Below are 27340 nucleotides of genomic sequence, written 5' to 3' on the forward strand. Positions count from 1 at the left end.
TTTTAAAACAGTACAATTTTTATTTCTTACCAAAAGGCTGCAATCTTTAAATAGCAGCGCAGTCGTATGCTTATAAAATAACTCAAGCATTATTCTATAGATAAGGTTTTTGGCACATATATATTGTTCCTCATCACAGTTGAATCATCGCTGTGCTTTTTTATGGGTTAGGCCCTGCTCATAGTTCCTGTCCACCACTTGGCTTCGATTTTTTTTTTCGGAGACTGATCCTGCTGCACTTTCAAAATAATAAATTTTATTGATTAACATTGTTAAATTTATTCGGGAGTTTAGTCGAAAAGATAATAATTGAAACTCCGGAACTGTTGCGCTAACAATGGCCACTCCACAAAAGCTTCTGCCTTTGGGTCAAGCATCTATTACTCAACAAGAGAAGGATAGAAAAACATTTCATCCTTCTTTAAAAGTCATGACGACTATGACATCTAACGACCGAGACTCTATATCGTCGTCGTCTTTGCTTTCAGCTTCGTCCGTCACGTCTTATGAGGAAGTGTCGTTTTTACCTACTCCAGTTGCCTGTGCGCCAACTGCAAATCAGCTATTCCGTTCAAATTCGTTTTCATCTACTTCAATTGCGAGATCTCGTTCTCTTTCATTTGATCGCTCACCAACCACTTCGAATTTTTATCGTGATCTTACTCCACTTCCATCGCCGGTTGTGTCAACATCACCTGAAACTTTTTCTGCTGCGACAAGGCCTCAGACTTTAGTTGCAAGCTATCCTCAGGTACCCAGAAATATTTCTTCTCGTCTAGTTTCAGATTATAGCGCTAGAGTTCAGCCAGATGACAAAGTTGAAGCTCGAGCCAAGAAAAGTTATGGGGATCTTCTGCCTTCTTTTCATATACCTCAGTCACGAATTGTATCTGTTGATACAGGTCTTGAATTTGCTGGTCCTACCAATTTACGAACGTTAACGACCGATCAAATCGAAGCTCAGAGTTGCGATCCTTTACTTCGGGAGAAGACTCATATTGGTGACCATGAAGTAAAGCAAGGTGAAATTTTTGAGGCTTATGAAGAGTTTTCCTTAAGTAAACTTAGATGGCGAGAGATTCGTTCATTGGGTCGTGGAACATTTTCTCGTGTCGTTCTTGCAAAATCGGTACAGCGTCATATAATTGGAGCAACTACAGATGAAAAAATTGACGACGAAATTACTGCCATTAAAGATTTGGTGGCTGTTAAAATAGTTGAGCTTACTTCAGTAGGTGGTGCTAGTCGTGAACGAATAGAATCGGCATTAAAGCGGGAGGTTGATATTCTTAAGGTTTGTTTTTTTTTTTTTTTGGAAATTATTTTATTCTGATATTAACATTTGTCACAGAATCTTTCTCATCCATGTTTAATTCACTTAATAGCATTTAATCTAACCTTGACTCGGGCACTCATTGTTTTGCCTTATTGTCATGGAGGTGATTTATTTGATCTTGCCACATCAACCAGTCGTTTACAACTTCTTAAGCCCCAGATTGTTCGAAGGCTATTTGCAGAGTTGGTTTCGGCTGTGTTATATCTACACGAACATTTCATTGTTCACCGGGATATTAAGTTGGAAAATGTTTTGCTGAATTTTACTGAGGATGAATTACCTTTTGCGATCACTCAAAATCGGGCCACTATAACACTTACTGATTTTGGATTGTCACGTCGAATAGATCCTGATAATCCCAAGTTGACAACAAGATGCGGTTCTGAGGATTATGCTCCTCCGGAATTAATAATGGGACAAGGTTATGATGGAAGACAATCAGATGCCTGGGCATTGGGGGTATTGTTATACGCGTTAATGGAGGGTAGGTTTCCTTTTGATGCGGTTTCGACATCTGATGTTGGAAGCGTGGGAGTTGGAAATGGCAGAAAAAGCAATGCGAAGAATAGGGTAAAACATAGAATTGCTAGAGTGGAATGGAGCTGGGTGAAATTTCGCACTGCAACGGAAAATAATTCAACAGAAGGAGAAGGAGATGATGAATTGCAAAAGCCCTGGCTTGGGGCTAAAACCATTGTTGAAAATTGTATTCGCCGACATGACAGCCGATGGAGCGTTCAACATATATGGGAAGAATCTTGGGTTCAAGAAGCACTACGGAGTATCGACCTCACCAGATAGTGTCTGTGCTTTAATAGAAATTTCTAATATTTACAATGCATTGGGCGGCTAGGGGTTAATTGGGTTTTATGTTTTACGATGTAGTATAGACATTAAATGAAGCATATCTGCATTTGTATGAATACGTTTTTGGTAATATAACTATAAATCACACTTTGCATTCGATCACTAATTATAAAAAACTAACTCTTAAACTCAACAAAGTTTTAAATGCAACAAGCCATCAGATTAGATCAAGTAATGGACGCTCATAAAAACCAGCTCATATAGCTGGTAATCCAATCAGTCGTACGCCTCAAAAATTCACCTCCGGACCAGCTTGAAATGCATAAATAAAATAACACTTAAAACATATCTAGTTGCGTGGTAAAAATTATAATCATAAACAGATAATGGAATTCACGAGATCTTTTTCATCATTAGCTCATAGTGATGATACATTGTATGTATAAAGAGACAGGGAAATTTTAGTAATTACAAGTATTTATTTAGGTAGGGGACATTTTCAGGTAGGGTAATATCGCGTTAAGATGTGACGATGCTCAATTTCTAAAGGACAATCGGTCGCTGCAATTCAATGGCCTATTTAATTTTTATGAGCCTGATTGATAAATATTAATTTCACAATGGGATCAGTACAAGATCAAATAAAGGAAAAAATATCAGCAGATTTACCTGTTATCAAAACCCGATTTCCAGTGGTATGTTATAGAATGAGAATGGGTTTGAGGTACGGCATAATCTAACATAGCTCATAGGCGCGTATCAAGAAAATTATGCAAGCAGATGACGATATCGGCAAGGTTGCTCAAGCGACACCGCTGGTAGTTGCGAAAGCGCTAGAGTTGTTTATGATTTCATTAGTGCAGGAATCTTGTCGACATGCGCGGATGAGAAATGCCAAGAGGGTATCGCCAGCTCATCTGAAACAAGCAGTCCTTGAAACAGAGCAATTTGATTTTCTTGCTGATACTGTTAAAAAATATCCGGATGCTGTCGGTGTCAGCTCTTCTGGTGACATTGATAATGGAGAAGTTTCGTTGGGCCGTTCGCGGGGAAGAAAAAAAAGATTTGAAGCGGAATAAAGGAGAAAGAGATCCACTAGATTGAAGATATTTCTGCTATCAACATTTGCTTTCAAATTTTTTGTAACATATTTTCAGCTGGCGTTCGGAAGTTTTCAGTGCTGTAGAATCTGTATCATATTAACTGCTGATTGCACTACAAGTAATCAAAAATTGGAATTTAAACACAGATCACATGGTTATTTCGTAAGTGCTCGCATTTTGAATAATGTTGATAAAATGTATATGCAATCTTATTTATTGTTTTACCAAAACAAAACAAAACAAAAAAGGCATCAAGTTTTCATTATGCTTCGGTTTGTTTTGTGTATGGAAAAACTGTGCCTGTTGAAAATAACTCTTTTAAATTGTAGTGAAATATGGTATCACAGACTACACTATAGATATGGAAACTTAATTATACGTGATATCTTCATAATATTTACAATATCTACGATCATTTATTATTAAAGTAAAAACAAATGACCAGAAATAATCAGTTACAACAAGGTCATATTTTTTTGGAAGTTAATCTGGCGTTCTGTCTTAACGCAAATGCCATAATTACCCTACTTGCCGAATATAGTTGGTACATTACACGTGTTTACGTATATCGAAGAAGCGGTGAACGTAGTAGATTATTACTCGTGTTGCAATCGGAACATCAGATTTATCAAAGTGGCCACATTCGTGGACGGTTGACTGATTACTTCAGAACCTGAGAATGCTGAAATCGCGGCGATTGACAGCTTTGCTTTCACAGGCTTTGGTATTTGTCCCGCCGCCATTGGATACATTTAAGACAAATGTAGTGGATCAAAGTCACTCTGAGGACAATATTATTGATATTTCTCTGTCTATCTCTCCCCCACCAAAGATTGTTATGGTATTGCTGCTCAGTACTACCGGGAATTTGCTGGCAGCTTCATCATCCAATACAAGCCATGGTACTCAATCGTCATTGGGCCTGTCGCCTTCTGTCACTGAGGATAATAGGGGTTTATCATCGCAGTCTCAAACGTTAGCAGGATCTTTGCACACAAATGCGTCAGCTATTCACCTTTCCGACTTGTCACCTAAACCCAAAATTTATGCTTCCTATATAGCCAATGTTTGGCGGACTTATTCGAAAACGTTTGCAACTGGTAATGTTTTATTTGACCGCACTAATACCGATATCAGTTGGATAGCTGTTGAGAATGAGGTTTGTTTTTCTTACTTAGACGTGGTACCCAAGTGTGAGGTATGGATATTAACTCTGCTTGCCAGGAGTCTTCAATAGTAATACACGCTATTTCTGAGAATATATTACTTGCCCATGTTGGTGAGAAAGCGGCTCCGGTGGGCCTAATATACGCAAAAGCAAGTGCAATGGCAAAAACTTTGGCAGTCGAACTAAAAGAATTTAACATTGAATGAAGTTTTGATGTACCATTTTTGTATGTTTTTATGTTTGATGGACTCGTAATTTTTTTTACCTTTCCCCTTATAGTTTCATTTGAGTTATCTTTTACTTTTTATTGACAGGATTTACTAGGTTTTGTTTAGACATCCAAATTACTTACAGACTTGACTTTTTTTAATATTATAGTTATTATAATTTATCAACATCATAACATGCCATTTAATAAACAAATTTAATTTTAGAGACCATTAAGCAATTAGTAAATGCAAATTTCGCAATTAAAAGCAACTCCCCGTTCCATTATGCATCAAGTGAAAATCGAAAATACAAAACTTTTAACCTTACAGCTCCTTTTGTTCGGCTTCAAGTTCAATTTGACGATACTCCTTCGCCTTTTGACGACTCCATTTTAACAAAATTGAGCCAAATCTCCAAGGCTCAAATTCTGGCCACAAACAATCGACAAATTCAACTGTGCAGTTCTGGTGAGATTGCCAAAGCATAAAATCAGATAAGCGCTCAACACCCGAAGTACGAACAAGTATATCCAATGGCGGACAGTCTCGAGTGAACATATGCTGCTCAATCATATTTTCATCAATTTTATCAGGATCGACTTTATGATCTTCGGATAAGCTAACGATCTCGCGCATTGATGTGACAATGTCATCGCGCGACGTGTAAGGAAAACATATATTTAAAATTGCAGTAGTGTTATCCTTTGTCATCTCAGTTGACTTGTCGATAGCAGTAAGGACATCTGGAGGTATCAAACTGCGTTGACCAAGCACACGAATAGATATTCCAAATCGATCAGCCAAATCGCCGTGATGAATTATCTGCAGAAGTTTTGTTCTTGCAATTTCCATAAGAGCTTCCACTTCTACAGGCGGACGCTTAAAGTTTTCAATTGAAAAAGCGTAAACTGTAACGGTCTTTATTCCCACTTGGTAGCACATCTCCAAGATCTGATGATCCGTTAATATATATAAAATTTGTGTTTTCAAGGATAACTTACACGAGCTAGACTTTCAAACCCTGCAGAATGTCCTTCCTTGACCTCTAACTTGCGACGTCGAGCAAAACGCCGATTTCCGTCCATAACAAAAGCTACGTGCTGTGGAACCGGACCGGTTCTCAACACTGACATAAATATTTCCTGGGCCCAGGCAATAAAATATTGCATGAGTGGAAAAGTTCTTATCCAAGATGTAATACCCATCTTGACATTAATTATTTTATGTGGTGATTCAAATATAATACAGTCTCTAAAAGTGGTTATAAATCGCGGTTGGTATATATATATTGCTTGCGGTTTGTGCAACGTAGACAACTAGATGTAAATATATGTATGTATCTATAAGCTAACTCATATAATTAACGTAATTATATGTTATAGTTATAGTTAGTTATAGTTCTACCGTTTGCACGTTATGGTTTTATTAGTTATCAAATGCGTTATACAATATACGTTGCCAGTTTTTTGAGGACAAAGCTCATGAATTTGGGCTTTAACCCCTGAAACGCTGAGATGATATATAAATATATAAATGGTGGTTCGAATCCACAGAGAATATTAATAATTTAGAAGACAAAGAAAACTTTCCATTATGGGGTTTTTCTTAAACAGAAGTCTGTCACTTGCGTTTAGAGATGCCGTTGTTGCATCTGTTTGCTTCAAAGTTCTTTTATTTCCAGCATAGTAAGTACTTTACTTGTTCAATCCTGTTTAGATGATATTCTTAACTTCGATTTAGCAAGTCAACGGATTTTGAAGTCCACCGAAATTGGCTGTCAATAACATACAGTTTGCCGCTAAAGGAGTGGTATATTGAAGTAAAAAAATTGGTATTACAATGAAGGTTTTTATTTTAATGACAGATATAGCAAACATCACCATGGACATTAGACTACCCGCCGTTTTTTGCATACTTTGAATGGTTTCTCTCTCAATTTGCTAGATTTGTTGATCCAAAGATGCTGATCATTACAAATTTAAATTATTCAAGCACAGCAACCATTTTTTTTCAACGTGTTTCTGTGATTGCATCAGAACTTGTTCTGGTATATGCTCTACAGCGGTATGAAGATACTCATAATGCTTTTTCTATTTGATTCATTAATGATGAAAGTTATATTAAACTCCTTCCGGAAGACAAGCGAAAACCAGCATATGCCATTGCAATGTCGATATATTTTTCTCCAGGGCTGCTATTAATTGATAATATTCATTTCCAATACAATGCAATGATGTATGGTATTCTAATATTCTCTATTGTATCAATGTCGGAGAAAAAATATCTTCTTTCTGGTATTTTATTTGCTGTTCTTCTTTGCTTTAAGCACATTTATTTGTATCTAGCACCTGCGTACTTTTTCTATCTATTACGTGTATACTGCTTGGATATTAATAGGTTTTCTTTGGCCAATCCTTTTGCCGGTATGTGTGTGGTTATGACTATTTATGTTTTCGCACTAATGAGTTGACCGTCTACAGTAATACAATGGGAGCATATAATTCGTCTTGGTCTGTCAGTTATTTTGGTTGGGCTGTTAGCATTTGGACCGTTCATTTATTTGGGCCAAATACCTCAACTTATATCCCGGTTATTTCCATTTTCTCGCGGATTATGCCATGCATATTGGGCGCCAAATTTTTGGGCTCTTTACTCTGGAGCTGATAGAATGCTTTATTTTTGTAAGACCAGAACAGCTTATTCGATAGTGCATAAGTTAATGTTGATATAGTGTCTAAGAAGTTACTTCATCATAATTTCGAAACGGATTCAGCAGCATTAACCAGAGGTCTTGTTGGTGATTCGTCATTTGTCATATTGCCAGATGTTCAACCAAGAGCTACTTTTTTATTGACACTATTTTATCAACTAATTTCTATGGCCCCATTGCTTCTAAGACCTTCATTTGATAATTTTATAAGTGCCTTAAGTTTGTGCGGCTACGCTTCATTTCTTTTTGGGTGGCACGTTCATGAAAAAGCAATTTTATTGGTTATTATTCCTTTTAGTTTTTTAGCACTAAAAGATAGAAGATACCTTACACCTTTTTTTCTTCTTACTGTATCGGGATATATAAGTATTTTTCCTTTAATTTTTACATCATCTGGTATGTTGACTTGTTATTTTATAAAAGAATCCGGTCTAACAGTTTACTTAAGAAGCCGCAATAAAGTACATTTATACGTTTACATGGATCTTTGCATTTTTTAACGTATTTGGAGATGTCGCTAAAGTTCGACATGTGCGTCGGATCTTTCTTTTTGATCGCATAGCATATATTTATTTTTTGGGATTCGTTCCTCTTCTTCTTTTTGTTTCAATTTATGAAAAAATTCCAATTTTGAAAGATTTGACTTTTCTTAAATTAATGCTGATAAGCACTTACTGCGCAATAGGCGTTGTCGCTAGTTGGTGTGGCTTCAGTTGGCTATACTTATTTGCAGAGAATGATTGAACCAAAAAAAAAAGAATGGTTGTATATTATGTATAACGCAGTTAATGAATTTTGAGATTATGTGAGATGATACACGATGTTGGTTATACGTTGTTACTGTACACTAAGATATACAGAATACATTAATGCATATAACTATCCGGTTTTTGTCAATTACATTATGTTATCTTTTATATTTATTGTTTTATAGTGAATGTATTCACTAAATATACGGTGTGCTAATTGGTTGCAGTCTGTGAGTTGAGGGGTATTGGTATATAGATGATGATGCAGTTACACTGTATACTACAACGTACGAATGCGAACGAATACGGCTCCAATTGGAAAAATATAATTAATTATAATTGAATATATGTAGTACTATACAACTATACAACTTTAGATAATGTATATTATTAAATTTGTTTAATATATTTAATATAATGGATACCTACAGTCAAAAAATTCTACTAGTTGGTCAATTGGTATAGTTATTCGAAACCTATTCAGTACATCATTTAGTACATACATCATAATACACGTCGTATTCGTATTTATATAGTAATTATGTTTCTTATTTTAGGTATAGCGTTAAATAATTTTTCTCCAACACGGGACTATCTCGGGTACTTAGGGACGCGGTTTCGAGAAAATTGTAATTGAATAACGATTAATTGTAATTTGTAAATCGTAAATAACAATAGGTATTCACTCCTACGACAATAACAGTAATAGTAACAGTAATCTATAATGTAGTTTTTATTTTACAGTAAGTTTTAAAAATCTTCAAAAGTTAGTCGATGGGCGAGAAAAATGTGGTATCTAGCATTATCAAATTCAGTTATCTGAGATATCGAGAGATAAATAAGGGGTACATGAATGGACTGAGTAGTTTGCAGTTATTTTTCTGTTCAACAAAGCTCGGACCAATATGACCCAATTATAAAAAATCGTTCGTTCTCGCAATATTTCGTAAATTGTTGTTTTGTCGACAATTTATTGTATTGGACTGAAAAAAAGAAATGTCTCCCAAGCTTACTCTCTACTCCCACAAAGTTGGCCCAAACGGTAAGACTTGATGAAGTACAAGTTCGTAGCATTATCTAATATAATTATAGGCTGGAAGGTTGCACAAGTTTTAAGTGAACTCGGTCTTGAGTACGAAACCATTTTTAAGGAATTTGGTGATGGTGAAAATGGCATGAAGACGCCTGAATTTGAAAAGATCAATCCCAATGGTCGTATCCCTGCTCTGGTTGACCACAGCAATAATGTGAGTTTAGATTGCATATTGTGGAAAGCATGGTTTTAACATCTCACAGGACTTGATCATCTGGGAGTCTGGAGCTATCATTCTTTATCTGGTCAAGAAGTATGACACCGAACACCTACTTTATCCTGCTAGCATTGAGGAACAGGCGATTGTCGATACATGGGTAAGTATAATAATAATTTTTTTGTTTTACTATATTAACATTATTCCTGCAGTTTTTGTACCAATTGACAGGGTTTGGGCCATATCTTGGCCAAGCAGTTTGGTTTAAGGTTCTTACTGGTAACACTAATGTTGAGGCTTCAGAACGATACATTAAAGAGACTCATCGTAATTTGAAGGTTATTAACAAGCAGCTCGAAAAGGAGGGTTCCAATGGTTGGCTTGCTCTGGGCAAAATTACTATTGCTGATATTTCGTTTCTTCAATGGGTCAGATTTCTGTACAAGATCGAAATTGATATCAAGACTGAATATCCTGCAGTGTACGACTGGCAAGAGAGACTTCTTGCCCGTCCTGCTATCAAGAAAAGCACTGAGGGCGAAGTATGGAACTAAACCTTACACATGCCAACTTACTGCAGAGAAGATTGTCTTATAGGTAGTTGAAATCAAAAATAAATATATGTAGATATTCATTTATAATAGCTTTTATTATATAAAGGGGCCATGATGCGCGATTGGGCCGGGATGACTGAGTCATTCATTGCCCACAGGAGCGAACGGAATGTCATGCTTTAATCTTATTATGAAAGAGTGACCAAATCACGTAAAGGAACTCTAAGTTATAATTAATTGGTATTTATATGTATAGTTATACAATATCTATATAATGTATGGTACAGCTCATTTCTCAAAAATTATATTGAAAAGTACAGGTCGTCCTAGCAGTCAAAATACAACTCTACCAACTAAGATAGATGGACCAAACCACACCGACAAGGGCTCTAAAAAAAACTCTCCCTTCAATGGGAAAAGCTAATAAGCCAATGAATGTAACGATTGGCCAAATTTTAAACGAATTATACTCAATCGATGGCAGTGTCTAATTGTACATAGTTAGCACGTGTAATATCTTGCGAAGCAATAAGAAGCTAATACTGACCAATCGAATCACTTCACCAATCTCCTTATATGATAAACCGCGGAGAAAACTTATATAGGCAATGAAAATTGCATTGGTGATGGGACTTAAAATTGTCTCCGTCAAAAGTGTGCTTATGAAAATATTCAGAAAATTGGTAGGCGGAATTTGATTCTCCGATGGCTCTGACTGAACTCCTGCCTCATCAGTGTCGTCTTTCTTGTTGGGCTGAGCGAAAATACTAGTACTTTCTTTTTTTTCGGTATTATTGTCATTCAGGTCGTCATTACTGTTACCCTTCGTTTTGTGGTTTGCATTGACGTCTAATGAACCTAGATCTACCGGTGGAAAATGTCGATCAAGAATCTCGCTCCATTTAATCCACAAAGGAGTTTGTACTAAACCCCAGACAAAAAACGCAAGCACAGGAGCAAGAGCTAACGAAAAGGGCACCTATATGAAATTCAGTTAGTCTTAAAGACATTCGAAAAAGCGTACGTAAACGTTCGTACATTGTATTTCTTAGAATCAAAATATTGACCAGCTACATTGGCAACAGCTTTGAAAACTGAAGCTTGAACAGTACTATGAAAATACACGTTAAAACTCGGCATTTTCGTTGTCTCTGATATTCAATTCAAGTTATAAATTATTTCGTTTATATGATCTAAATTAATACGGTATATTATATAAGAATTGCATACTCTGCAACTCGACCGTTTTCAGGTTAAATTGCTTATAAACTATCCTGTATATGCTTACATGAGCTTCCATATTAGTAAATAGTTAGTTAACTAACTCATCTTGTTTATAATTTTATAGTTTAACAATGCAACTCTCAACTATAACTATAACCATAACTATAATAGTTAGTTATAACGTAGTTAGTTAACTGATAAATAATAACTTTACGCATGTACACTATAAACTGAAAAAAAATTACTGTGCCACAGGACTTGGCATGCTCCGCTTACAATGTATATAATTTCAGTCATAATGACCTTCACATTATCAAGTACAAATAATTCTATACCTTTAAAATCTCTTAGCATAGTACTGTGTTTAAATCAATTGGCACAAAAAAAAAATTACGTCTAGGCAGTACATAGAACATCATGCTTAACGAAGATCTCCATCGACAGTCTTTTGAGAGAACAAATTCTCAAGTGGAAGATTTCGTGTCACCCGACTCGACGACTGAAATAGGAATGACGCATCGTGCACTATTTCGCCAACCGCTTGCATTACAATGGTTCGAAGGAAAAACTTTAATGAAACGTTTAGAAGGAGAGAGACAAGCAGGTATATATGATTTGTACCGTCCTGTAGTACTTGATCTTAACACATTGTCACTTACAGGTCGATTCGAGCTTTTTTTGGACTTGCTATACGTGGCTATTGTAGCCAACTTAGCTGATAATCTTGTTGAGCATGTGTCGGGTGTCAACTTGGTGAAGTACATAGTATGTTGAATACCCAGTTTCTTAAAAATCAGGATTAACGTAGCAAGCTTATTTTGGCCCCGACATGGCATGTTTGGAGTGACCTTAGAGAATTAATGAATTCTTTCTATACGGATGATCTCGCTCAAAGGGTACTTATTCTCTGGATTATGGCACTACTGGTCATGTATGGTAATAATGCAACACTTGTGGACAAGGATATCGGTGCCATGAGATCTACAGTTGGTGCATATATTGCAGCACGCTTCACATCAATGACGGTTCACCTTATTTACTCATTTGCAAGCTATCATCATAGAGCTCAGCAGAGACTTTGGTTTTGTCTTTCTTTTATTTGCCTGTGTATCTATATTCCTCTATTTTTTGAATCGATTTCTTTTCGAAGCAAGATTGCGGTAACCAGTGTTGCAATAGTATTAGAAGAAGTGGTTTGGGTATTTTGCTATTCTCCGGCGGCAAAAAGGCTTCTAAGGGCAAATTATACAACTGCTGTTGACATTGCACACGAAGTCGACCGCTTTGCAGCTTTTTTTATAATTGTGCTTGGGGAGTATCTTTATTCGATTGTCGTTCGATCTCCCGCTGCAATTGGCTTTAACGACAGACTTGTTCGAGCAATTTGGACTTTAATCATCGCATTTTGTTTGAACTGGTTATATGTGCACAACGATGGCTCGATTCAGGGGCAGCATCCGTTTCAGCATTCCATTTACGCATCTTTTTTATGGGTTGTGCTCCATCTCCCCTTGATTGCAAGCTTACTAGCTGGCGGACACGTGGCAGCTATCAGTACCGAATCCTCTGAGTTACATATTGGCCAGAGATGGCTCTTATGTGGCGGTATCGGTACCGGATTGATCATTCTGTTTATTATTTCTTTGCTTCATAAATCTGAAGATGAACCTAAGACTTTACTACTTCCTAAGGTTAGTCTTTTGTGTATTAAAACTTTTTTTTGTTATTAATTATATTTAGTACGCCCGAATCATTTTCCGACCAATTTCAGGTATAATTATCATCTGTCTCCCGCTTGCTGATTCTCTTCATGTCACATCATTGTTATCAATCATCATGGTTCTTCACGTTGTTTGTGTTGTCTGGGAGAATATTACATCGCTTTCGAAGGGAGCCAAGTTTTGGGAAAAATGGAAAGAGACAAATTATCCAGAAATTACGATTGCTACTGAGAATTCGAAAACTTAGAAATTAAACATCAGGTTTGGATAATTTAACTTATAATAATGACTCGCAATGAGGGGGGGCTAAATTGGCTAGTTGCCCCTATTTGTTACGATTTGGGTCAAAGAGATATGCTATAGAACAACGTGTTTTGGTGCTTCGAGATTTCAGCAACTCTTCAATACTTATATAGGCTATGGTATATTGTAGACTCGACTTTTTTAAAAATTGAAACATTAGGGGCTTGTGATACATATACAATTATGTCAAATATTCATGCTTTTATATCGATACTCATTAATTTCGGAATTGTCTACTAGAATACTTTGGGGAGGTTGCTTGCAACACCACCTGCCACGACACTATTGAATGCTAGATATATCTTGTTTTTTAGAAGTGATATTATATTGTCCATTAAACTACTTGAAATTATTTGTTATGATATCAAAGATTCGTTTGCATTTGTCGTAGAATTAACAAGTATAATCTTATTTGTAGAGTATTAACCATTGAAAAGTTCAAGTAATATTGAGCAACCAAGTAATCCGAGGACATTAAATGATGATGATTACATATTAACGATTCTCCATGGCTACCTACTAATGGCTTAACAGGTTCAATATTGTTCAATATGGTATAATTTTTTTGTTTGCTTATAAGCAAACCAGAATAATTTAAATGTTTTACTGTTATTTCACTTAACATTATATCAAATATTTAGCATGATGCAGTTCTGAACCCCCTCATGTACTAGAGCCTTGGCATTATCCTAAACTTCGCTTGTTCTGCGGAAGAATATGATTTTGGGCCAGCTTTCGTTCAGCAAAAAGCTTAATGCATACTCTATCATTCTTAAACCTGAAAATGAACCATAAACACGTCGATTGGGCTGAAGTTGATCATTCGGTCCACTGCGAGGCTTTAATTTTAAAGTAGTTCAAGTTAGCTTACGTATCAAATCGATGTCTTTTTATCAAGCATGTCCAAAATCACGCCAAACTCGGAATAAGACATGTATTAAGCAGTCAGTGTCTGCTTTAGGGTCTTAAATTGTCTATCCGGTCTGAAACTCTAGCGGTGGAAAACAAGACGAAATAGTGGCTCACATCACCTGAACCAAGCTCATTTGTTTTTGTTATTATCATCAATATGATTTATTATAAGCAAAAGCTCCTTGGTTGAATCACATCGCACAACTTGTCCGTCAGATATCGCCTTGTCAAGCTCTCACGTAAATCTCATACTTTTGATCTAAAAATCTTCAGCGCTCACTTCATTTGTAGAAACATGTGAACTAAATTTCAATGCCGCTACATGCAAACAATCGATTTTGCGCGTCAAGCGTGAACCCAAAATCTTAAAATCTAAAGTTCCGACCTCCCCGTGGCCCGATCAAATATAATCTATATATATAACCTGTATTCCGCAGTCTGGCCATGATACACTTAGTATAGATTACGCTTGGTTTACTTGATAGACATGGCTGGTAAATTGGTATCTGAGGCCTCTCTAAAAGCTTTATCCGAATTTGCTTCATGTGATGTATATATATCTAGTATATTTGAGGGGTTTTGATTTTAACGCTAATTAAAGGTAGGAGATGCACTTGTAAAGCTGCAATATCCGTTTGGAGGATTTCTTGACGGAATATCGATGTTTTCGCCAGAAAGACAAGCAGGAGAGGCTAAAATTTTTGGAGAATTAATTACGGTTAAGGTGAATATGGCAATGTGTCAAAGGGAAGCAAGATTTCTGACCTTTCGTTAGATGGTTGACGCATCCGATACCTCGAGTCCTTCTCTCTCAAAGCACTACTCAGACTACAGTGAACCTGGAAAAGTTATTTTTGTTTCTCAGCCAAAAAATCACTATTCTGCATGCTGGGGTGGCTTGCTATCTACAAGAGCCAAATATTTAGGCGCCGTTGGGACTGTGATTGATGGACGGTTGAGGGACATTAATGAACATAGGTCACTAGAATACCCCGTGTTTGCCAGAGGCACGTCTATATTAGGCTCGGCTGGGTTTACGAGAGGTAGTGAGATTAATGTTCCCGTCCAATATAATGGTGACTTATGGGTGCATCCAGGAGATTATATTATTGGTGATGCTGACGGTGTTGTGGTGATACCAGTCAATCTTGTCAGTAAAGTTATTGAATTATGTGAAGCTCGCAAAAAAATCGATGACTTGACTTTCGAAGCGTTGAGAAATGGCGAATCATTAAGCCAGGCGATCAAGCGTTTTCGCAAGTGACTCGTGGAAGTATTTATACAGGGTGACTATATATATAGAGAGAGTGTGTTCTCGATATATTGGGAGGATAAGTTATGTGCTAATTTTTTTAATGGCAAGTGCCAGATATAATGTTACAATCATGATATATGCCATCGTTCAAGCAAATTATTTTAAAAATTACTACTGTGATCATGAACCTATCCTTTTATCCACAATACTGCAGAATAGTTTTCGCATAAAATTTCATATTGTGATTATTGCAATATGTATTCTAACTATATAAATGTACGGATCATGCTATATTTTAGCATAGTATTTGTTTCACGAGTTCAATGACTGTTAATATCCTACCATATAATGATATTTAATGGCGATAATTTTATCTTTTGCTAGTTTTCATGTACTCAATTTTATTTGCAATTATGGCTTAAGATTTGGTGCAAAGTACACTCTTGAAAGCTGATTGTAGAATGAAATCAAGATAGCTATTTTTTTGTTTGAATTTCGAGTGGTTGGACTAGATGTAAACGTAATTTTATGATGGGGTAGGAAGAAACCTTATAGCTAACTATGATTTTAAATCGAGGACAGTCTAAACCAAGTTTTCCTCATCAACTTACCTTCAAAAAAAATTTCAAAGAATGCCTCTGGATGCGTTTGCTGCAAGACTGACATTTACAGATCTTTTACGAAGATTAAATGCTTCAATACAATCAGCTACAAAATGCGCACAGTTTGCTCTTCGCTATCAAGACCTGAGTGAAGATTTGTATTCCTGCATAATTGAAGAATTAGATAAGGTATGTGAAATGATCTTGCAGTTCCAGTTTATTTACATGGCTAATAAAATTTTTGAATAGACGTCATTGAACGCAAGAATTAATATGCTATTTTTTCTCGAAACTCTTTGTGAATATAGCACACGTTCAGGATTTACTGAGTACGTCGATATGGTCAGACGCGATCTCTGGGAGATTTTCGATAAAGTTGTTCCTGAAGCAAAAGGGGCCCTAGCAAATGTCAATCTTGCACGAAAGGTTTGTCTTATGCTATTCTTTTGATAATTGCCTAACTTTCCAAGGTCCTAAATACTCTAAAGAGCAAATCAATAATTGACGACTCTAAACTGGCAGAACTTGAAACGTTACTGAAAGAAAGAGAAGTTCTGGTGTAATAGTCCTTTATATTCTATCTATAAGGGGGTTCTAAATTTGATATAGGAGCCGAGTTGAGTTTCAACCAAAACAAGAAGTTCCATCTTTTTCAAGGGAAGAGATATTAAAACGAATGGACGAGGATAGGGAAAGAGTAAGAATGCCTTGTGTTGGTGACTCAAAATTTCCTATTAACCTGTTGATAGCATAAAAGGACGCGCGAAAATATATGGGTCATTCCTGCTGGGGATGTTATTCAGACCGAGTTTGAGGATGCATGGGAGAAGACTAGCGATTTAGCTCAGGATGATTATGAAGACATAAAGGAGGAAATAGAAGTTTTTAAACAAGCTGCGAAGTAAAGAAAGCTTTTTTTGGCATATTGGAGTTTGCGGAGTTAAAAAAAATTAAATTGCTTTAACGGAAACGAATTGAAATTTGAATTTTCTATAGTTACATGTAGCCCTAGTGTATTATATATAAATTGTAGATTCAGACATAATTATGTACAAGAAGATGTTCATTAAATGAAATGCCTACATCTGCAATCTCAGAGCATCTTAATCTAATGAAATCTTAGCACCTAAAGCCTCAAGAGTAGACTTTATCTTTTCTGCGTCATCCTTGGTAATATTTTCCTTTAGAACCTTTGGTGCGCTCTCGACAAACTTCTTGGATTCGACAAGGTTGAGACCTAGTAAAGCCTTAACCTCTTTAATAATCTTAGGCTTCGCAGTTGCTTCAAAGCTCTCCAGTTTAACGTTGAACATCGTCTTCTCCTCAACTGGTTCTGGGGCGGCTTCAACAGAAGGAGCAGCAGCGGCAGCAGCAGGAGCAGCACTTGGGAGAGCAATATCTTTTATATTTAGTCTCTCCTGTAGTAATTGAATTGTTAGTGCAACTGACACATACTATGGTCGCACACAGCTTACCTTCAAGAGGGAAACAAGATCAGCAGTCTCAAGCAGAGTCAATCCAGAAATTTGGTCCACTATGCTAGAGATTTTAGGATCAACCGCCGCCTCGGTGCTATTGTGTCGTATGACATTATAAGCAGGAAATAAAATCTGACCAGTTTGTCTATGACGCACAAAGAAAAAACGAACCCCATTAGCCCATAATAAACATTTTTTTTTCTTCGAAACAATCGAAAACTTGCTGCCACTGTCTTATATAGCCAGTGGTAACTTGACAATCAGTAAGCCATACCTCTTTGACACAGCTCTGGTAGCAAGGCACGATGTCCTTAAAGAAGATCTAATAAGAGCCGAAAAAGACATGATTACGAATAAATCGAATATTACAAAAAATAAAGAGCAATTGGTTCTTGATTTTTCAAATTTGCGATTTTCGTTCCGCGCCGACAAATTGAACGAATTGAAAATTGTGTATATGGAAAAATTTTAAGTTTACGTGTTGGCGGCGTAAGCGTCTTTGTAGTGTGAAATAAATGGCATAAGCTGAGCAAACGCTATGGTATGTCTTGCCCGCTGGCGTATACATAGTTGATGTATCCGACATAAAGTCGATCAAAACAGAACAAATCCTCAAAGAGGCTGCAGATTATATCTCACTGATTTTTGAAGGTTATACTTCTGGTTACGGCAAGAGACTATTTTTCTCGTCATGGCATCGTTTAGATTTTGCATGGAATGGTATGAAAACATGGCATAAGGCTATATTTGCAGCTCTGTTAATTCACATAGCAACAATATGTTATATCCGAAAGAGGATAAAGTAAATCAGAGATTGTTATACTCATGCAGAAACTGTCCTTATAAAGAGCTTGCGCTCGATCCAAAGGTTTACAGAAATGAAATTTTAGCAGACGTCAGGTGAGGCATTTCACGAAACGGCGGAACACTTTATATTCTAACGAGGATACACAGTGAAACTGCTGGTGTTACATTGGATGTCGGCTCTGATCCAACATTGGTGCGTATTCGGAACTGTCATTGGCTACATCATGGATACATCTGCTGATATCTTATATAGCCTAGATCGAATAAGGAGTGCCCGCGATGCCACCATAAAGAAGCAGTGTTCTTTCAATCACAACAACGTAAAGCGGAAACTAATATGGTACAGTTATTTCTTAAAGATTACTGGATTCTGATTACTAAAACTATCAAAGGTTCTATTTTATGTCTGCACTCAGTGTGGAAAATTATTTCATTAAGGGTAGAGTTTGGAAATATTCGCAGGAGGGAATAATGTAAATGTATTATAATAATTATGGCATGGTTTGTTTATTAGTACAAGGAGTTTAAAATGAGAAATATTTTGGTTCAGTACTTTGCTTGAGAACATGGATTGAACATGAATTGATGTATGTACAACTGGCAGGATGTAACGTTGGGAAGGGTTCAACACAACATGTATTTGCAACAACGCCTCTGCAACGCTATAGGAAAATTGTCGGTTTCATTATTATATAACCTTCGGTGCCAATGATATGATTTTTCCATAATTTTTAGCCAACTCCCGCGAAACTGCTCCTAACACTCTTGTTCCAACAGGCTCATTGTTTTTATTAACTAGGACGCAGGCGTTGTCGTCAAATCTTACCACAGTACCATCTGGTCTCTGAATCTCCTTCTTTGTCCGCACGATAACCGCATGTCGGATATCTCCACGCTGAACTTTGTTCTGACCTGAAATTTGTGCAAGCAACTTAGCATTTCTTAGACTCTGCACAACGACAACAATCTTGTCACCTAAGATAAATATTAGTATAATATGAACTAGCGTGCCACATACTCCAAACTTACCAACTTTTCCCGGTGACTTGTTGCCCTTGCCAAATACATTGATGCATTCCACCAAAGCAGCACCCTTCATAAAATTAGTCACAGCAAGCTACGCTTCACCAACATTCAATAGGTCATACCGAGTTATCAATTACGTTTAATACCGTTTTTAAATAAATCATAATCGTATGTAAATTGGTAATACTCTCAACCGTGCCAACGACAAAGCTTCGAAAATTGTAGAGAAACAAATGCAATGTTCAACGACATGTGGGTTATGCCCCAAAAGTGTATAATAAATTATACATATAATGACATAATCTTGTATAGTAAAGCTTATATAACAATAAGTTACGCGGCGCTGTGCTAAATATATACGATGTATAATTGCTATTGTGATTTCACCACTACGAACTTCTCACACTGCCGAAGCCAAAATTACCGCCAGCTCTCTAAAGTTAAGATTAGCTGCAGATATTGGTTCTTTAATTGATTCAGCAGTAAATTCACGACACTAAGTAGAATATATTCATACTGCATATTCGAGATTTGTGTTCAGTTTGCCAATAATGGCTAAATGCTGTCTAGGTAGACCGCAATTGCTTTTTGGGCTGCTAAATTTTATGTTGATATGGGCAAAAGTATATGCAGATGTTGAATTTCTTACCCCCGCAGCTAGTGACTCATATGCTGCAAGTTCGTTGGTGATCACCTGGCAAGATTCTGATTTAGTTCCAAGTTTAGACGATTTAGTATCAACAACAATCATTCTGTGCACAGGACCTAATACAGATATTGTTCCATTGCAAGAACTAGCCAACGAAGTGTCTTTGAGTTCGCTTGGTGAGTCATATTCAGTCACTATTACACCGAGTCTTGCTGCGAACGGCCTTTTCTATTTGCAAATGACGTCCACCATTAGTTCTGGTGGTTATGTTATAAATTATTCGGACAGATTTTACTTGACTGGAATGACAGGATCACTTGAACCAACCGGAGCTGGTGATCCACCATCGAGAGAATTGCATTCAGGTTCTTCTGTAAGCAACTCATTTACAGTACCTTATGAAGATCAAGAAGGATGGACGCTTAAATATGCACCAATGCAGAAGCAACCTGGTCATTCGGTGACAGCCACGACGTATAGTAGGCAATATCCATCAGAAGCTGTTACTACCACTTTTTTGACAAACACTTTGCAGCCATATGCACAATCTACGACTACTATGGGATGGACTTACACTCCTTCATCCGCTATCAATGATGCATCCGCGGCACTGCTTCCAAGTCAAAATGGCGGGTCGTATGAAGCTAAAAAAAAGAAAAAGCGTTGGGAGGATTAATTTTCAAAGGCCAAAGAGATTTGGAATTCGGCATTAAACACTTCTAGGCCTGAATATATTTAATAAGCATGATTTTTTAGTTATTTATTAGTATCTCTAAATCTGTATGAAAGGCCCTTTGGAAATGCAACATGGCGCAGATTGTTTTCAACTCAAACCGCTTTAGCAACTGAGAGAAAAAAATAATGTACAGTATAATTAAGTGATTTAAAGCGTAAATGGTTTTGTTGAAATATATTATGCAAATAAAATAAATCCATACACGAAATTAAACATCACTCTCTGCTAGGATTAATACGGACACTATTCTTCATGGTATTGTATCGACAATGTATTAATTAAAGCCATTTTATTCAAAGTAGGTTAAGTATGTTTAGTAGATTGATTTTAAGAATGCTTCTAATAATCCAGTTTATACTGATTTTATTTATATTGATTTTATTCATATATAATAACCAGTTATAAGGGAAATTCTGATACTGATTCAACATACCATTATTATAAATTACTAAAAAAAAGCCAACAAACCCATATTAAAAAATTAAGATAGACATGATTAGTCACTTCGACAATTGAAGTTTTCTGCAAACAGCAATTAGTAACTGACAGATGAAGAAGACATTAAACATAACAGGCTTTTCCATTTTGTCGTTTTATGTAAGTTACTATTATTAATAATGTTGACCCCTTCGCTTATTCTCTTTTTTCTAATCAAAACAAATTATACTAATATCGTGTTATGTATTTCAAAATTAGATGACGGTTCAAAATACCGTAGCATCTGTACAATTAGTTCATTGCAATTGTGCAACTAGTTACCAATTTACTGTTTTATAAAAAACTCACTGAGCTTCCTAATACAGAATGCTGGGTAAGGAATTTTAGTATCGAGTGGCTTATCGGCGAGCGCGCGTTCGCGCATAACATTTGAACAATGTACTCATCAGTGTGATCCAAACAGCTCCAACCAGCTTAATGATAGATTAAAATAAAACTTGGTAATTATAAATTTCAAGAAAGCTAAAACTACGCCTGTGCATAAAGGTAATAGGAAATTCTTATTGATTAGCCCAAAAAGTTTTGGCATACGACCTCTTGAAACGCACTTGTTTTATTAGAGCTCGAGCCTCACAGAGATAAGGATGAACACTTCAGCACTGTCTTTCCCATTTAGTCACCTTTAGATATTGCACAATTAAACTTCAATTTCATACTACCATCTCATATACTGCATTTTTACACTGCAGAAATCGATTTTTTAGCTAGTAATCATTTAAACAGAATGAATTTACAAGATGGCGCGTGGCGTAACTGGCGTTCAAACGCATCTCAGACTTATCATGGACTCAGTCAAAGCACTAATCAAAACATCGACATAATTTTGGGGATAATAGTGCCCCCATATGAAACTCTGTTCAGGTAATAATTCTTGGAACCACGCCCCGCGATAAGGAGTTAGCCAATCTCCAGCTCTAGTTGTCTGTACGGTATCGTTGTTGGACGCCACATACTGCATATCATTTCTTGCTTATATACTAAAATGCTACTTCACGTCCGATATTATTTTTTTGTTCCATATTGCTGCCGTGTACTGCTTGTCGTGCTTCACTATGACTTCCGAGAAGCAAAATAGTAGGCTATCGTCTAAAACTCCATTGCTTGGAGGCCGTTATGGCTATACGACTTTCAATGCGGAAACATCTGATGAATTTTCATTTCTTCCGCCTGTCGAAGCAACTATTTTAAGAAATCAAGTACAAGTTCCGCCAGTTAAAACGTCATTTTTTTCGGCTTACAGATATGCATCAAAGTTAGACCTTCTTTCTATTTGGTTTGCCGTTTTTTGTGCAGCAGCAGAAGGATCCATTAAAGCCATTATGCCAATCATGTTTGGCGCGTTTGCCCAGCAATTCACTGATTATATTCGCTCTTATCAATTCTATGATGTGTTTGGCGGATACGATGAATTTGTGTGGTTAAATCAAACAATGTTTAGCAACACTACCTACACAAACAGCGAATTAATAAATTCAGAGCCACATAGTTTTTATTATTCCGGGATCTCTTATAATTACACTGATATTCCCGAGTATATTTCTCCTGATGAGTTTCAAAGTCAAGCTAGCTATAATGCCATATATTTCATCTACCTTGCCGTCGCCGAATTTATTTTTGCATTTATTTTTACTTATACCTTCATTGATCGCAGTGAAGTTTTTACTGCTCGGATTCGCGAAAAATATTTGGGTTCTATTCTAAAGCAAAATATTGCTTACTTTGACAAGCTCGGAACCGGGGAAATTACGACGAGAATATCTTCCGACACAATGATGATTCAGGAAGGCATATCTGAAAAACTTGGTTATTTAATATCTTTTATCTCAACGTTTGTTTGCTCATTTGTTATTGGCTACTCCTTATCTCCAAAATTGGCCGGTTTCCTTACTATTGTTGCTCTTGTCATCGTTGGTTCTTTCATTTTTGCATCTTACAGAATGACTTCCTTGTATAAAAAGGCTCTTAATGGCTCTTCTGCTGGAGGGTCTATTATTGAAGAAGTATTGTCATCTATAAGGAACGTTCAAGCTTTTTCTCTTCAGGATAGACTTTCGAATAAGTACGATTATTATCTTCGAGTTAGTATGAAATATGCTCTTCAAGCAGGATTCTATGCTGGTTCCATAACTGGTATTTCTTGGCTTGGATTATACCTTGAAGATGCTGTAGCTTTCTGGCAAGGTGCAAAGCTTTTGCAGGATTCTCAAATTACTATTGCAGCTTTAGTTACCATTCTTGCTTCCATGATTCAAGGATTATTTGCGATCACTTCGATTACTCCACATGTTCGTGCAGTTTCTGCGGCTGCTTCGGCTATCAATAAGATTTACACGACAATTGATCGTACCTCTTCCATCGACTCTTCATCAGACAAAGGAAGCATGCTGTCGTCTATTTCTGGTCACATCGAATTGAAGGATCTGAAATTCATTTATCCATCTCGTCCGGATGTTATTATTATGCAAGACTACAACTTGAAAATCGAAGCGGGTACAACTGTTGCTTTGGTTGGTGCATCTGGATCTGGTAAATCAACCATAATCGGTCTTCTCGAGCGTTTTTATAGACCAGTGCGCGGTCAAGTTTTTCTTGATGGACATGACTTAGAAGATTTAAACGTAAAATGGCTTCGTCAACAAATATCCCTGGTGTCACAAGAGCCAATTCTTTTCGCTGGAACGGTATATGAGAATGTCGCGTTTGGACTACTTGGTACTAAACTTGAGCATGCCTCGGATATTGAAAAGCATGCTCTTGTCCGAGAAGCGTGCATTCAGGCGAATGCTATGAGTTTTATTGATACTCTTCCAAAGGGAATTGATACACACGTTGGAGAGCGTGGTTTCTTGCTATCTGGTGGCCAGAAACAGCGTATAGCAATTGCACGTGCGGTAGTTTCAAATCCCAAAGTTCTTTTACTTGATGAAGCTACATCGGCACTAGATACTAAGAGTGAAGGTATTGTTCAAAATGCGCTTGAACGGGCGTCAAAAAATCGGACCACTATTGTTATTGCTCACAGACTTTCTACTGTCAAAAATGCGGACAAGATTGTGGTTATGAAGAAGGGCGTAATTCTTGAACAAGGTACTCATGATGACCTTATAAAGAAGAAAGGCGAGTATTATGGACTGGTACAGGCTCAAAATGTTGAGCAATCTGTGGAAATTTCCAGCGATGAGGGAATCGAAGTACTGGATGGTGTTGAAGTCGATACCATTGAACAAGGCTTAGATGAAAAACCTGAACTGATGGTAACCGACAGTGCACAAGACATGGATGATAATATTTCATATGGTAGTTATTCCAAAGAATCTGAAAAAAGCTTTCTTTACAAGACTATCACGGGCAAGTCTGATTTGAGCCTTATTGTATCTGGAGCTGAAGAGGATTACAAGACGTACAGCGTTTCTGAGCGTCTTGCATTTCTATGGGAACTTTCACTTCCAGAGAAGAAGCTCAATTTAGCTGCACTTTCCTTCACTATTATTATGGCTGCTGGATATCCTTATCTCAGTACGGTGTATTCTGGTTCTGTGGATGCTCTTGGTGAGCTACCCGATGCGGAAGCCATGAATAGAAGATTATTGAAGTATAATATAACTTATTTAATCATGGGTGCTATAGGTAAAACCAAACTTTTTTTTTTTGCGGGGTGTATTGAACTAATGCGTTATTAGAATTTATTTGCCCTATTATGGCAGTTGGTCTATTTTCATACTCAGGTCAGCGACTGGTCAGACGGATTCGAATGCGCACTCTTAAGCAAATTGTTCGACAAGATATTGGTTTTTTTGACAAGACTGAAAACACCGCGGGCGCTCTCACTTTTGCTGTCTCCAAGGATGCTCAAGCAATTGAAGGTCTTTCCGGTGCAACCCTTGGCCAAATTTTTAGTTCATTAATTATGCTTTTTGGTGGAATTGGAGTAGCCCTGGGGGTCGCAATTAAGCTTGCTGCAGTTACATCGCCATGTATTCCTTTACTTCTTGTATCCGGATTTTATAGATTTTATTTGCTTGCGAAGCATCAAGAGAAAGTTAAAGCTGCGTATAGTGCTACGTCTACTTATGCATGTGAAGCTGCCGCGTCAATAAAGACTGTGGCCGCTTTGAGAAAGGAGGATGATGTTCTCACCAAATACTCCGAATCGCTGTCAACTTTATATCAACAATCTCGAAGGCAGAATGCCAGTTCAGCAGCACTGTATGGACTTGCACAAGGACTTGTTTATCTTATTCAATCGCTCATGTTTTGGTACGGCTCTACTTTAGTTAGAGCGGAAGGTTATTCAGTTTTTATGTTTTTTGTCAGTGTGATTTCTATCGTGAACGGATCTCAAAACGGTTCTATTGTGTTTTCTTATGCATTGGATATGGCAAAAGCATATGACTCGGCTGGAAACCTTAAGAGGTTGTTCGACCGAGAGCCAATTGTTGATGCTTGGAGTGATGAAGGGAATGTACTTCAAGACGTTCAAGGCAACATTGAATTTAGAAATGTTACTTTCAGATATCCCACTCGTCTTCAGGTTCCTGTTTTACGTGGGTTGAATCTGAAGGTTGAAAAAGGACAATATATTGCTCTGGTGGGCAGTTCAGGTTGTGGAAAAAGTACAACCATTGGTTTGATCGAAAGATTTTACAATACTCTTTCAGGTGAAATTCTTCTAGATGGAATAGATATATCAACACTCAACATCAATAATTATCGATCAAATATTGCATTGGTTCAACAGGAACCAGTTCTTTATTCTGGCACAGTCCGCGACAATGTCAAGTATGGAACCACCGATCTAAGCATACCAGACGAAAAGATGTATGAAGTTTGTAAGCAGGCAAATATACATGATTTTATTATGTCACTCCCAGATGGATATGACACGATGTGCGGAGCCAAAGGGTCACTATTTTCAGGAGGCCAGAAGCAACGAATTGCGATTGCCCGAGCACTTATCAGAGATCCCAAAATTCTTTTACTCGATGAGGCGACATCTGCTTTAGATAATGACTCTGAAAAAATTGTTCAAGCGGCTTTGGATAATGCAGCGAAGGGAAGAACTACGATTGCCATTGCCCACAGATTAAGCACAATTCAAAAGGCGGATATTATATATGTTTTTGAAAACGGAAAAGTGCTTGAATCTGGAAGCCATCAAAAATTATTGGCTAATAAGTCGAAGTACTATGAACTCGTTCAGCTACAAGCACTTGAAAGCACCTGAAAGCACCTAAAATACCTTAAAATATATAGTTTAGCATTTATGGGTTATTCATTCATTTATTGGTCATTCTTTTTTTTTTTTAATTGTTTACTACATATTTTTCTATTTCATTTGGGTTTTCTTAGTTTTTCTTTTTATTATAGATCATTTTATAGAGTCATAATAATTAACTGGTTTTTACATTTTAAAACGTCAATAGGACTCCGTACTGTAAACAGTAAAAGTCCATAGCAAATCGAGTCGGGGTGAACGTATATAGGACAGATTAACAGCAAATGAGAAGACTAAATACCATCCAGAAAGGGATAGTATAGACAACTAAAATTCGTGCAATATTCAAATTGGCCGTAACCTATCTTGAATGCTGTCTTTAATTGTCATCTTCCACGATCCTGGCCAGAATATATGCACCACGCAAATGCGATGAGTTAATACATAATCCACTATTGCTAATAGGCAACGAGCGAGAGCTTTTATGTATACACATTGATCACAAATGCATATAAAACTGACTAATTATGTAGTGTAGGTGGAATTATAACTTCGATTAAATTGGTTTATGAGTTGCATCTAGTTATATGTAGGATATTTGAGAAATGGCAAGTGCATGAAATCTTATTGTTATATAGTACAATATGTACCGTACCGTATGTTAACCGTTTGTCATTATACATGTTTTGTGCCCGAAAATTATATCATATGCAGTACTATTAAACTATGCTCAATTACAATCGTCAAAAAGTGCCTGACCGCGCGCATATTTTTAAGGAACTTCCGATAAACTTGAGTTCATCTTTAGCAATATATTCTCCGATTAAACGCTTAATTCTGTAAAAAAAATATTAAAAAGTTTATTAATTAGTTTACATATGGTTAGCAACTCAATCATTGTGCAAAAAAAAATTTATTACTTACAAGTAGACAGAAACAACCGGAATTTCCGGGTATACAAACCTTACTTGGATGCGGCTCATTCTGGTTGCTTGAAACGGATTAGTTTAATTAACTGAATACCTTTG

The 27340-nt window shown here is 36.8% G+C and overlaps 15 protein-coding genes across 15 annotated transcripts; 11 read left to right on the top strand and 4 right to left on the bottom strand.

Moving 5' to 3' along the window:
• The first annotated feature begins 209 nt into the window (after positions 1-209).
• Positions 210-2290, top strand: V1514DRAFT_327225 (kinase-like domain-containing protein). Its single transcript, XM_066926930.1, has 2 exons — positions 210-1294; positions 1352-2290. Exons 1-2 carry the CDS (start codon positions 338-340, stop codon positions 2135-2137), a joined length of 1743 nt encoding a protein of 580 aa, XP_066784606.1. The 5' UTR covers positions 210-337; the 3' UTR covers positions 2138-2290.
• A 113-nt stretch (positions 2291-2403) lies between these two features.
• V1514DRAFT_327227 (DNA polymerase epsilon subunit C) lies at positions 2404-3591 on the top strand. Its single transcript, XM_066926931.1, has 2 exons — positions 2404-2838; positions 2896-3591. Exons 1-2 carry the CDS (start codon positions 2764-2766, stop codon positions 3220-3222), a joined length of 402 nt encoding a protein of 133 aa, XP_066784607.1. The 5' UTR covers positions 2404-2763; the 3' UTR covers positions 3223-3591.
• Positions 3592-3690: 99 nt separating this feature from the next.
• On the top strand, positions 3691-4855 carry V1514DRAFT_327228 (uncharacterized protein). Its single transcript, XM_066926932.1, has 2 exons — positions 3691-4405; positions 4471-4855. The coding sequence occupies exons 1-2, from the start codon at positions 3926-3928 to the stop codon at positions 4618-4620; spliced, it is 630 nt and encodes a 209-aa protein (XP_066784608.1). The 5' UTR covers positions 3691-3925; the 3' UTR covers positions 4621-4855.
• V1514DRAFT_327232 (Decaprenyl diphosphate synthase-like protein) lies at positions 4776-6055 on the bottom strand. Its single transcript, XM_066926933.1, has 2 exons — positions 5625-6055; positions 4776-5574 (listed from the first exon to the last, which is right to left on the bottom strand). Exons 1-2 carry the CDS (start codon positions 5826-5828, stop codon positions 4948-4950), a joined length of 831 nt encoding a protein of 276 aa, XP_066784609.1. The 5' UTR covers positions 5829-6055; the 3' UTR covers positions 4776-4947.
• A 57-nt stretch (positions 6056-6112) lies between these two features.
• Positions 6113-8441, top strand: V1514DRAFT_362265 (glycosyl transferase). Its single transcript, XM_066929731.1, has 7 exons — positions 6113-6308; positions 6364-6442; positions 6494-6687; positions 6739-7046; positions 7104-7304; positions 7355-7729; positions 7782-8441. Exons 1-7 carry the CDS (start codon positions 6217-6219, stop codon positions 8075-8077), a joined length of 1545 nt encoding a protein of 514 aa, XP_066784610.1. The 5' UTR covers positions 6113-6216; the 3' UTR covers positions 8078-8441.
• A 291-nt stretch (positions 8442-8732) lies between these two features.
• Positions 8733-9971, top strand: V1514DRAFT_327239 (glutathione S-transferase). Its single transcript, XM_066926934.1, has 4 exons — positions 8733-9124; positions 9175-9329; positions 9379-9492; positions 9545-9971. The coding sequence occupies exons 1-4, from the start codon at positions 9079-9081 to the stop codon at positions 9884-9886; spliced, it is 657 nt and encodes a 218-aa protein (XP_066784611.1). The 5' UTR covers positions 8733-9078; the 3' UTR covers positions 9887-9971.
• Positions 9972-10098: 127 nt separating this feature from the next.
• On the bottom strand, positions 10099-11081 carry V1514DRAFT_327243 (uncharacterized protein). The gene is made up of 3 exons (XM_066926935.1): positions 10925-11081; positions 10434-10865; positions 10099-10373 (listed from the first exon to the last, which is right to left on the bottom strand). Exons 1-3 carry the CDS (start codon positions 11024-11026, stop codon positions 10233-10235), a joined length of 675 nt encoding a protein of 224 aa, XP_066784612.1. The 5' UTR covers positions 11027-11081; the 3' UTR covers positions 10099-10232.
• Positions 11082-11290: 209 nt separating this feature from the next.
• V1514DRAFT_327244 (bacterial low temperature requirement A protein-domain-containing protein) lies at positions 11291-13552 on the top strand. The gene is made up of 4 exons (XM_066926936.1): positions 11291-11714; positions 11772-11875; positions 11923-12801; positions 12851-13552. The coding sequence occupies exons 1-4, from the start codon at positions 11528-11530 to the stop codon at positions 13076-13078; spliced, it is 1398 nt and encodes a 465-aa protein (XP_066784613.1). The 5' UTR covers positions 11291-11527; the 3' UTR covers positions 13079-13552.
• Positions 13553-14423: 871 nt separating this feature from the next.
• V1514DRAFT_290792 (ribonuclease E inhibitor RraA/Dimethylmenaquinone methyltransferase) lies at positions 14424-15720 on the top strand. Its single transcript, XM_066925309.1, has 3 exons — positions 14424-14596; positions 14648-14770; positions 14822-15720. Exons 1-3 carry the CDS (start codon positions 14534-14536, stop codon positions 15308-15310), a joined length of 675 nt encoding a protein of 224 aa, XP_066784614.1. The 5' UTR covers positions 14424-14533; the 3' UTR covers positions 15311-15720.
• A 142-nt stretch (positions 15721-15862) lies between these two features.
• V1514DRAFT_327254 (CTD kinase subunit gamma CTK3-domain-containing protein) lies at positions 15863-16948 on the top strand. The gene is made up of 5 exons (XM_066926937.1): positions 15863-16092; positions 16153-16329; positions 16374-16462; positions 16513-16600; positions 16653-16948. Exons 1-5 carry the CDS (start codon positions 15934-15936, stop codon positions 16806-16808), a joined length of 669 nt encoding a protein of 222 aa, XP_066784615.1. The 5' UTR covers positions 15863-15933; the 3' UTR covers positions 16809-16948.
• Positions 16836-17807, bottom strand: V1514DRAFT_303888 (mitochondrial 54S ribosomal protein bL12m). The gene is made up of 3 exons (XM_066925614.1): positions 17656-17807; positions 17379-17526; positions 16836-17321 (listed from the first exon to the last, which is right to left on the bottom strand). Exons 1-3 carry the CDS (start codon positions 17724-17726, stop codon positions 17007-17009), a joined length of 534 nt encoding a protein of 177 aa, XP_066784616.1. The 5' UTR covers positions 17727-17807; the 3' UTR covers positions 16836-17006.
• A 132-nt stretch (positions 17808-17939) lies between these two features.
• Positions 17940-18891, top strand: V1514DRAFT_327265 (uncharacterized protein). Its single transcript, XM_066926938.1, has 5 exons — positions 17940-18101; positions 18153-18281; positions 18336-18381; positions 18442-18528; positions 18581-18891. Exons 1-5 carry the CDS (start codon positions 18073-18075, stop codon positions 18623-18625), a joined length of 336 nt encoding a protein of 111 aa, XP_066784617.1. The 5' UTR covers positions 17940-18072; the 3' UTR covers positions 18626-18891.
• On the bottom strand, positions 18650-19434 carry V1514DRAFT_327266 (mitochondrial 54S ribosomal protein uL14m). Its single transcript, XM_066926939.1, has 3 exons — positions 19337-19434; positions 19218-19281; positions 18650-19163 (listed from the first exon to the last, which is right to left on the bottom strand). The coding sequence occupies exons 1-3, from the start codon at positions 19376-19378 to the stop codon at positions 18877-18879; spliced, it is 393 nt and encodes a 130-aa protein (XP_066784618.1). The 5' UTR covers positions 19379-19434; the 3' UTR covers positions 18650-18876.
• Positions 19435-19608: 174 nt separating this feature from the next.
• On the top strand, positions 19609-20949 carry V1514DRAFT_290807 (uncharacterized protein). The gene is made up of 2 exons (XM_066925310.1): positions 19609-19714; positions 19785-20949. The coding sequence occupies exon 2, from the start codon at positions 19820-19822 to the stop codon at positions 20537-20539; it is 720 nt and encodes a 239-aa protein (XP_066784619.1). The 5' UTR covers positions 19609-19714; positions 19785-19819; the 3' UTR covers positions 20540-20949.
• Positions 20950-22127: 1178 nt separating this feature from the next.
• Positions 22128-26591, top strand: V1514DRAFT_303902 (P-loop containing nucleoside triphosphate hydrolase protein). Its single transcript, XM_066925615.1, has 2 exons — positions 22128-24724; positions 24778-26591. The coding sequence occupies exons 1-2, from the start codon at positions 22150-22152 to the stop codon at positions 26319-26321; spliced, it is 4119 nt and encodes a 1372-aa protein (XP_066784620.1). The 5' UTR covers positions 22128-22149; the 3' UTR covers positions 26322-26591.
• The last annotated feature ends 749 nt before the right edge of the window (positions 26592-27340 follow it).

The sequence above is a fragment of the Lipomyces japonicus genome (genome assembly GCF_038497905.1).
Source record: "Lipomyces japonicus strain CBS 7319 unplaced genomic scaffold V1514scaffold_9, whole genome shotgun sequence".
In the NCBI taxonomy this organism is placed as follows: domain Eukaryota; kingdom Fungi; phylum Ascomycota; class Lipomycetes; order Lipomycetales; family Lipomycetaceae; genus Lipomyces; species Lipomyces japonicus.

Excerpts from the sequence above, each read along its gene's own strand:
- V1514DRAFT_327225 (XM_066926930.1), top strand. The coding sequence starts at position 338 with ATGGCCACTCCACAAAAGCTTCTGCCTTTGGGTCAAGCATCTATTACT. Across the intron at positions 1,295-1,351 it reads GGGAGGTTGATATTCTTAAG|AATCTTTCTCATCCATGTTT; the intron begins GTTTGTTTTTTT and ends CATTTGTCACAG.
- V1514DRAFT_327227 (XM_066926931.1), top strand. The coding sequence starts at position 2,764 with ATGGGATCAGTACAAGATCAAATAAAGGAAAAAATATCAGCAGATTTA. Across the intron at positions 2,839-2,895 it reads TCAAAACCCGATTTCCAGTG|GCGCGTATCAAGAAAATTAT; the intron begins GTATGTTATAGA and ends CATAGCTCATAG.
- V1514DRAFT_327228 (XM_066926932.1), top strand. The coding sequence starts at position 3,926 with ATGCTGAAATCGCGGCGATTGACAGCTTTGCTTTCACAGGCTTTGGTA. Across the intron at positions 4,406-4,470 it reads GGATAGCTGTTGAGAATGAG|GAGTCTTCAATAGTAATACA; the intron begins GTTTGTTTTTCT and ends TCTGCTTGCCAG.
- V1514DRAFT_327232 (XM_066926933.1), bottom strand. The coding sequence starts at position 5,828 with ATGGGTATTACATCTTGGATAAGAACTTTTCCACTCATGCAATATTTT. Across the intron at positions 5,575-5,624 it reads GGTTTGAAAGTCTAGCTCGT|ATCTTGGAGATGTGCTACCA; the intron begins GTAAGTTATCCT and ends ACGGATCATCAG.
- V1514DRAFT_362265 (XM_066929731.1), top strand. The coding sequence starts at position 6,217 with ATGGGGTTTTTCTTAAACAGAAGTCTGTCACTTGCGTTTAGAGATGCC. Across the intron at positions 7,305-7,354 it reads TGATAGAATGCTTTATTTTT|TGTCTAAGAAGTTACTTCAT; the intron begins GTAAGACCAGAA and ends ATGTTGATATAG. Across the intron at positions 7,730-7,781 it reads TTTAATTTTTACATCATCTG|AAGCCGCAATAAAGTACATT; the intron begins GTATGTTGACTT and ends AGTTTACTTAAG.
- V1514DRAFT_327239 (XM_066926934.1), top strand. The coding sequence starts at position 9,079 with ATGTCTCCCAAGCTTACTCTCTACTCCCACAAAGTTGGCCCAAACG. Across the intron at positions 9,125-9,174 it reads CCACAAAGTTGGCCCAAACG|GCTGGAAGGTTGCACAAGTT; the intron begins GTAAGACTTGAT and ends ATATAATTATAG. Across the intron at positions 9,493-9,544 it reads AGGCGATTGTCGATACATGG|TTTTTGTACCAATTGACAGG; the intron begins GTAAGTATAATA and ends TTATTCCTGCAG.
- V1514DRAFT_327243 (XM_066926935.1), bottom strand. The coding sequence starts at position 11,026 with ATGCCGAGTTTTAACGTGTATTTTCATAGTACTGTTCAAGCTTCAGTT. Across the intron at positions 10,866-10,924 it reads TTGATTCTAAGAAATACAAT|GTGCCCTTTTCGTTAGCTCT; the intron begins GTACGAACGTTT and ends AATTTCATATAG. Across the intron at positions 10,374-10,433 it reads TTGGTGAAGTGATTCGATTG|ACACTGCCATCGATTGAGTA; the intron begins GTCAGTATTAGC and ends ATGTACAATTAG.
- V1514DRAFT_327244 (XM_066926936.1), top strand. The coding sequence starts at position 11,528 with ATGCTTAACGAAGATCTCCATCGACAGTCTTTTGAGAGAACAAATTCT. Across the intron at positions 11,715-11,771 it reads AGAAGGAGAGAGACAAGCAG|GTCGATTCGAGCTTTTTTTG; the intron begins GTATATATGATT and ends TGTCACTTACAG. Across the intron at positions 11,876-11,922 it reads TCAACTTGGTGAAGTACATA|CTTATTTTGGCCCCGACATG; the intron begins GTATGTTGAATA and ends TAACGTAGCAAG.
- V1514DRAFT_290792 (XM_066925309.1), top strand. The coding sequence starts at position 14,534 with ATGGCTGGTAAATTGGTATCTGAGGCCTCTCTAAAAGCTTTATCCGAA. Across the intron at positions 14,597-14,647 it reads CCGAATTTGCTTCATGTGAT|GTAGGAGATGCACTTGTAAA; the intron begins GTATATATATCT and ends CGCTAATTAAAG. Across the intron at positions 14,771-14,821 it reads GAGAATTAATTACGGTTAAG|ATGGTTGACGCATCCGATAC; the intron begins GTGAATATGGCA and ends ACCTTTCGTTAG.
- V1514DRAFT_327254 (XM_066926937.1), top strand. The coding sequence starts at position 15,934 with ATGCCTCTGGATGCGTTTGCTGCAAGACTGACATTTACAGATCTTTTA. Across the intron at positions 16,330-16,373 it reads ATGTCAATCTTGCACGAAAG|GTCCTAAATACTCTAAAGAG; the intron begins GTTTGTCTTATG and ends TAACTTTCCAAG. Across the intron at positions 16,601-16,652 it reads TGGACGAGGATAGGGAAAGA|CATAAAAGGACGCGCGAAAA; the intron begins GTAAGAATGCCT and ends ACCTGTTGATAG.
- V1514DRAFT_303888 (XM_066925614.1), bottom strand. The coding sequence starts at position 17,726 with ATGTCTTTTTCGGCTCTTATTAGATCTTCTTTAAGGACATCGTGCCTT. Across the intron at positions 17,527-17,655 it reads ACCAGAGCTGTGTCAAAGAG|ACAAACTGGTCAGATTTTAT; the intron begins GTATGGCTTACT and ends TGTGCGTCATAG. Across the intron at positions 17,322-17,378 it reads ATCTTGTTTCCCTCTTGAAG|GAGAGACTAAATATAAAAGA; the intron begins GTAAGCTGTGTG and ends CAATTACTACAG.
- V1514DRAFT_327265 (XM_066926938.1), top strand. The coding sequence starts at position 18,073 with ATGGCATCGTTTAGATTTTGCATGGAATG. Across the intron at positions 18,102-18,152 it reads TTTAGATTTTGCATGGAATG|CAACAATATGTTATATCCGA; the intron begins GTATGAAAACAT and ends TAATTCACATAG. Across the intron at positions 18,382-18,441 it reads TCGGCTCTGATCCAACATTG|CCTAGATCGAATAAGGAGTG; the intron begins GTGCGTATTCGG and ends TATCTTATATAG.
- V1514DRAFT_327266 (XM_066926939.1), bottom strand. The coding sequence starts at position 19,378 with ATGATTTATTTAAAAACGGTATTAAACGTAATTGATAACTCG. Across the intron at positions 19,282-19,336 it reads TAAACGTAATTGATAACTCG|GGTGCTGCTTTGGTGGAATG; the intron begins GTATGACCTATT and ends AATTTTATGAAG. Across the intron at positions 19,164-19,217 it reads CAAGTCACCGGGAAAAGTTG|GTGACAAGATTGTTGTCGTT; the intron begins GTAAGTTTGGAG and ends TATTTATCTTAG.
- V1514DRAFT_290807 (XM_066925310.1), top strand. The coding sequence starts at position 19,820 with ATGTTGATATGGGCAAAAGTATATGCAGATGTTGAATTTCTTACCCCC.
- V1514DRAFT_303902 (XM_066925615.1), top strand. The coding sequence starts at position 22,150 with ATGACTTCCGAGAAGCAAAATAGTAGGCTATCGTCTAAAACTCCATTG. Across the intron at positions 24,725-24,777 it reads TTTAATCATGGGTGCTATAG|AATTTATTTGCCCTATTATG; the intron begins GTAAAACCAAAC and ends ATGCGTTATTAG.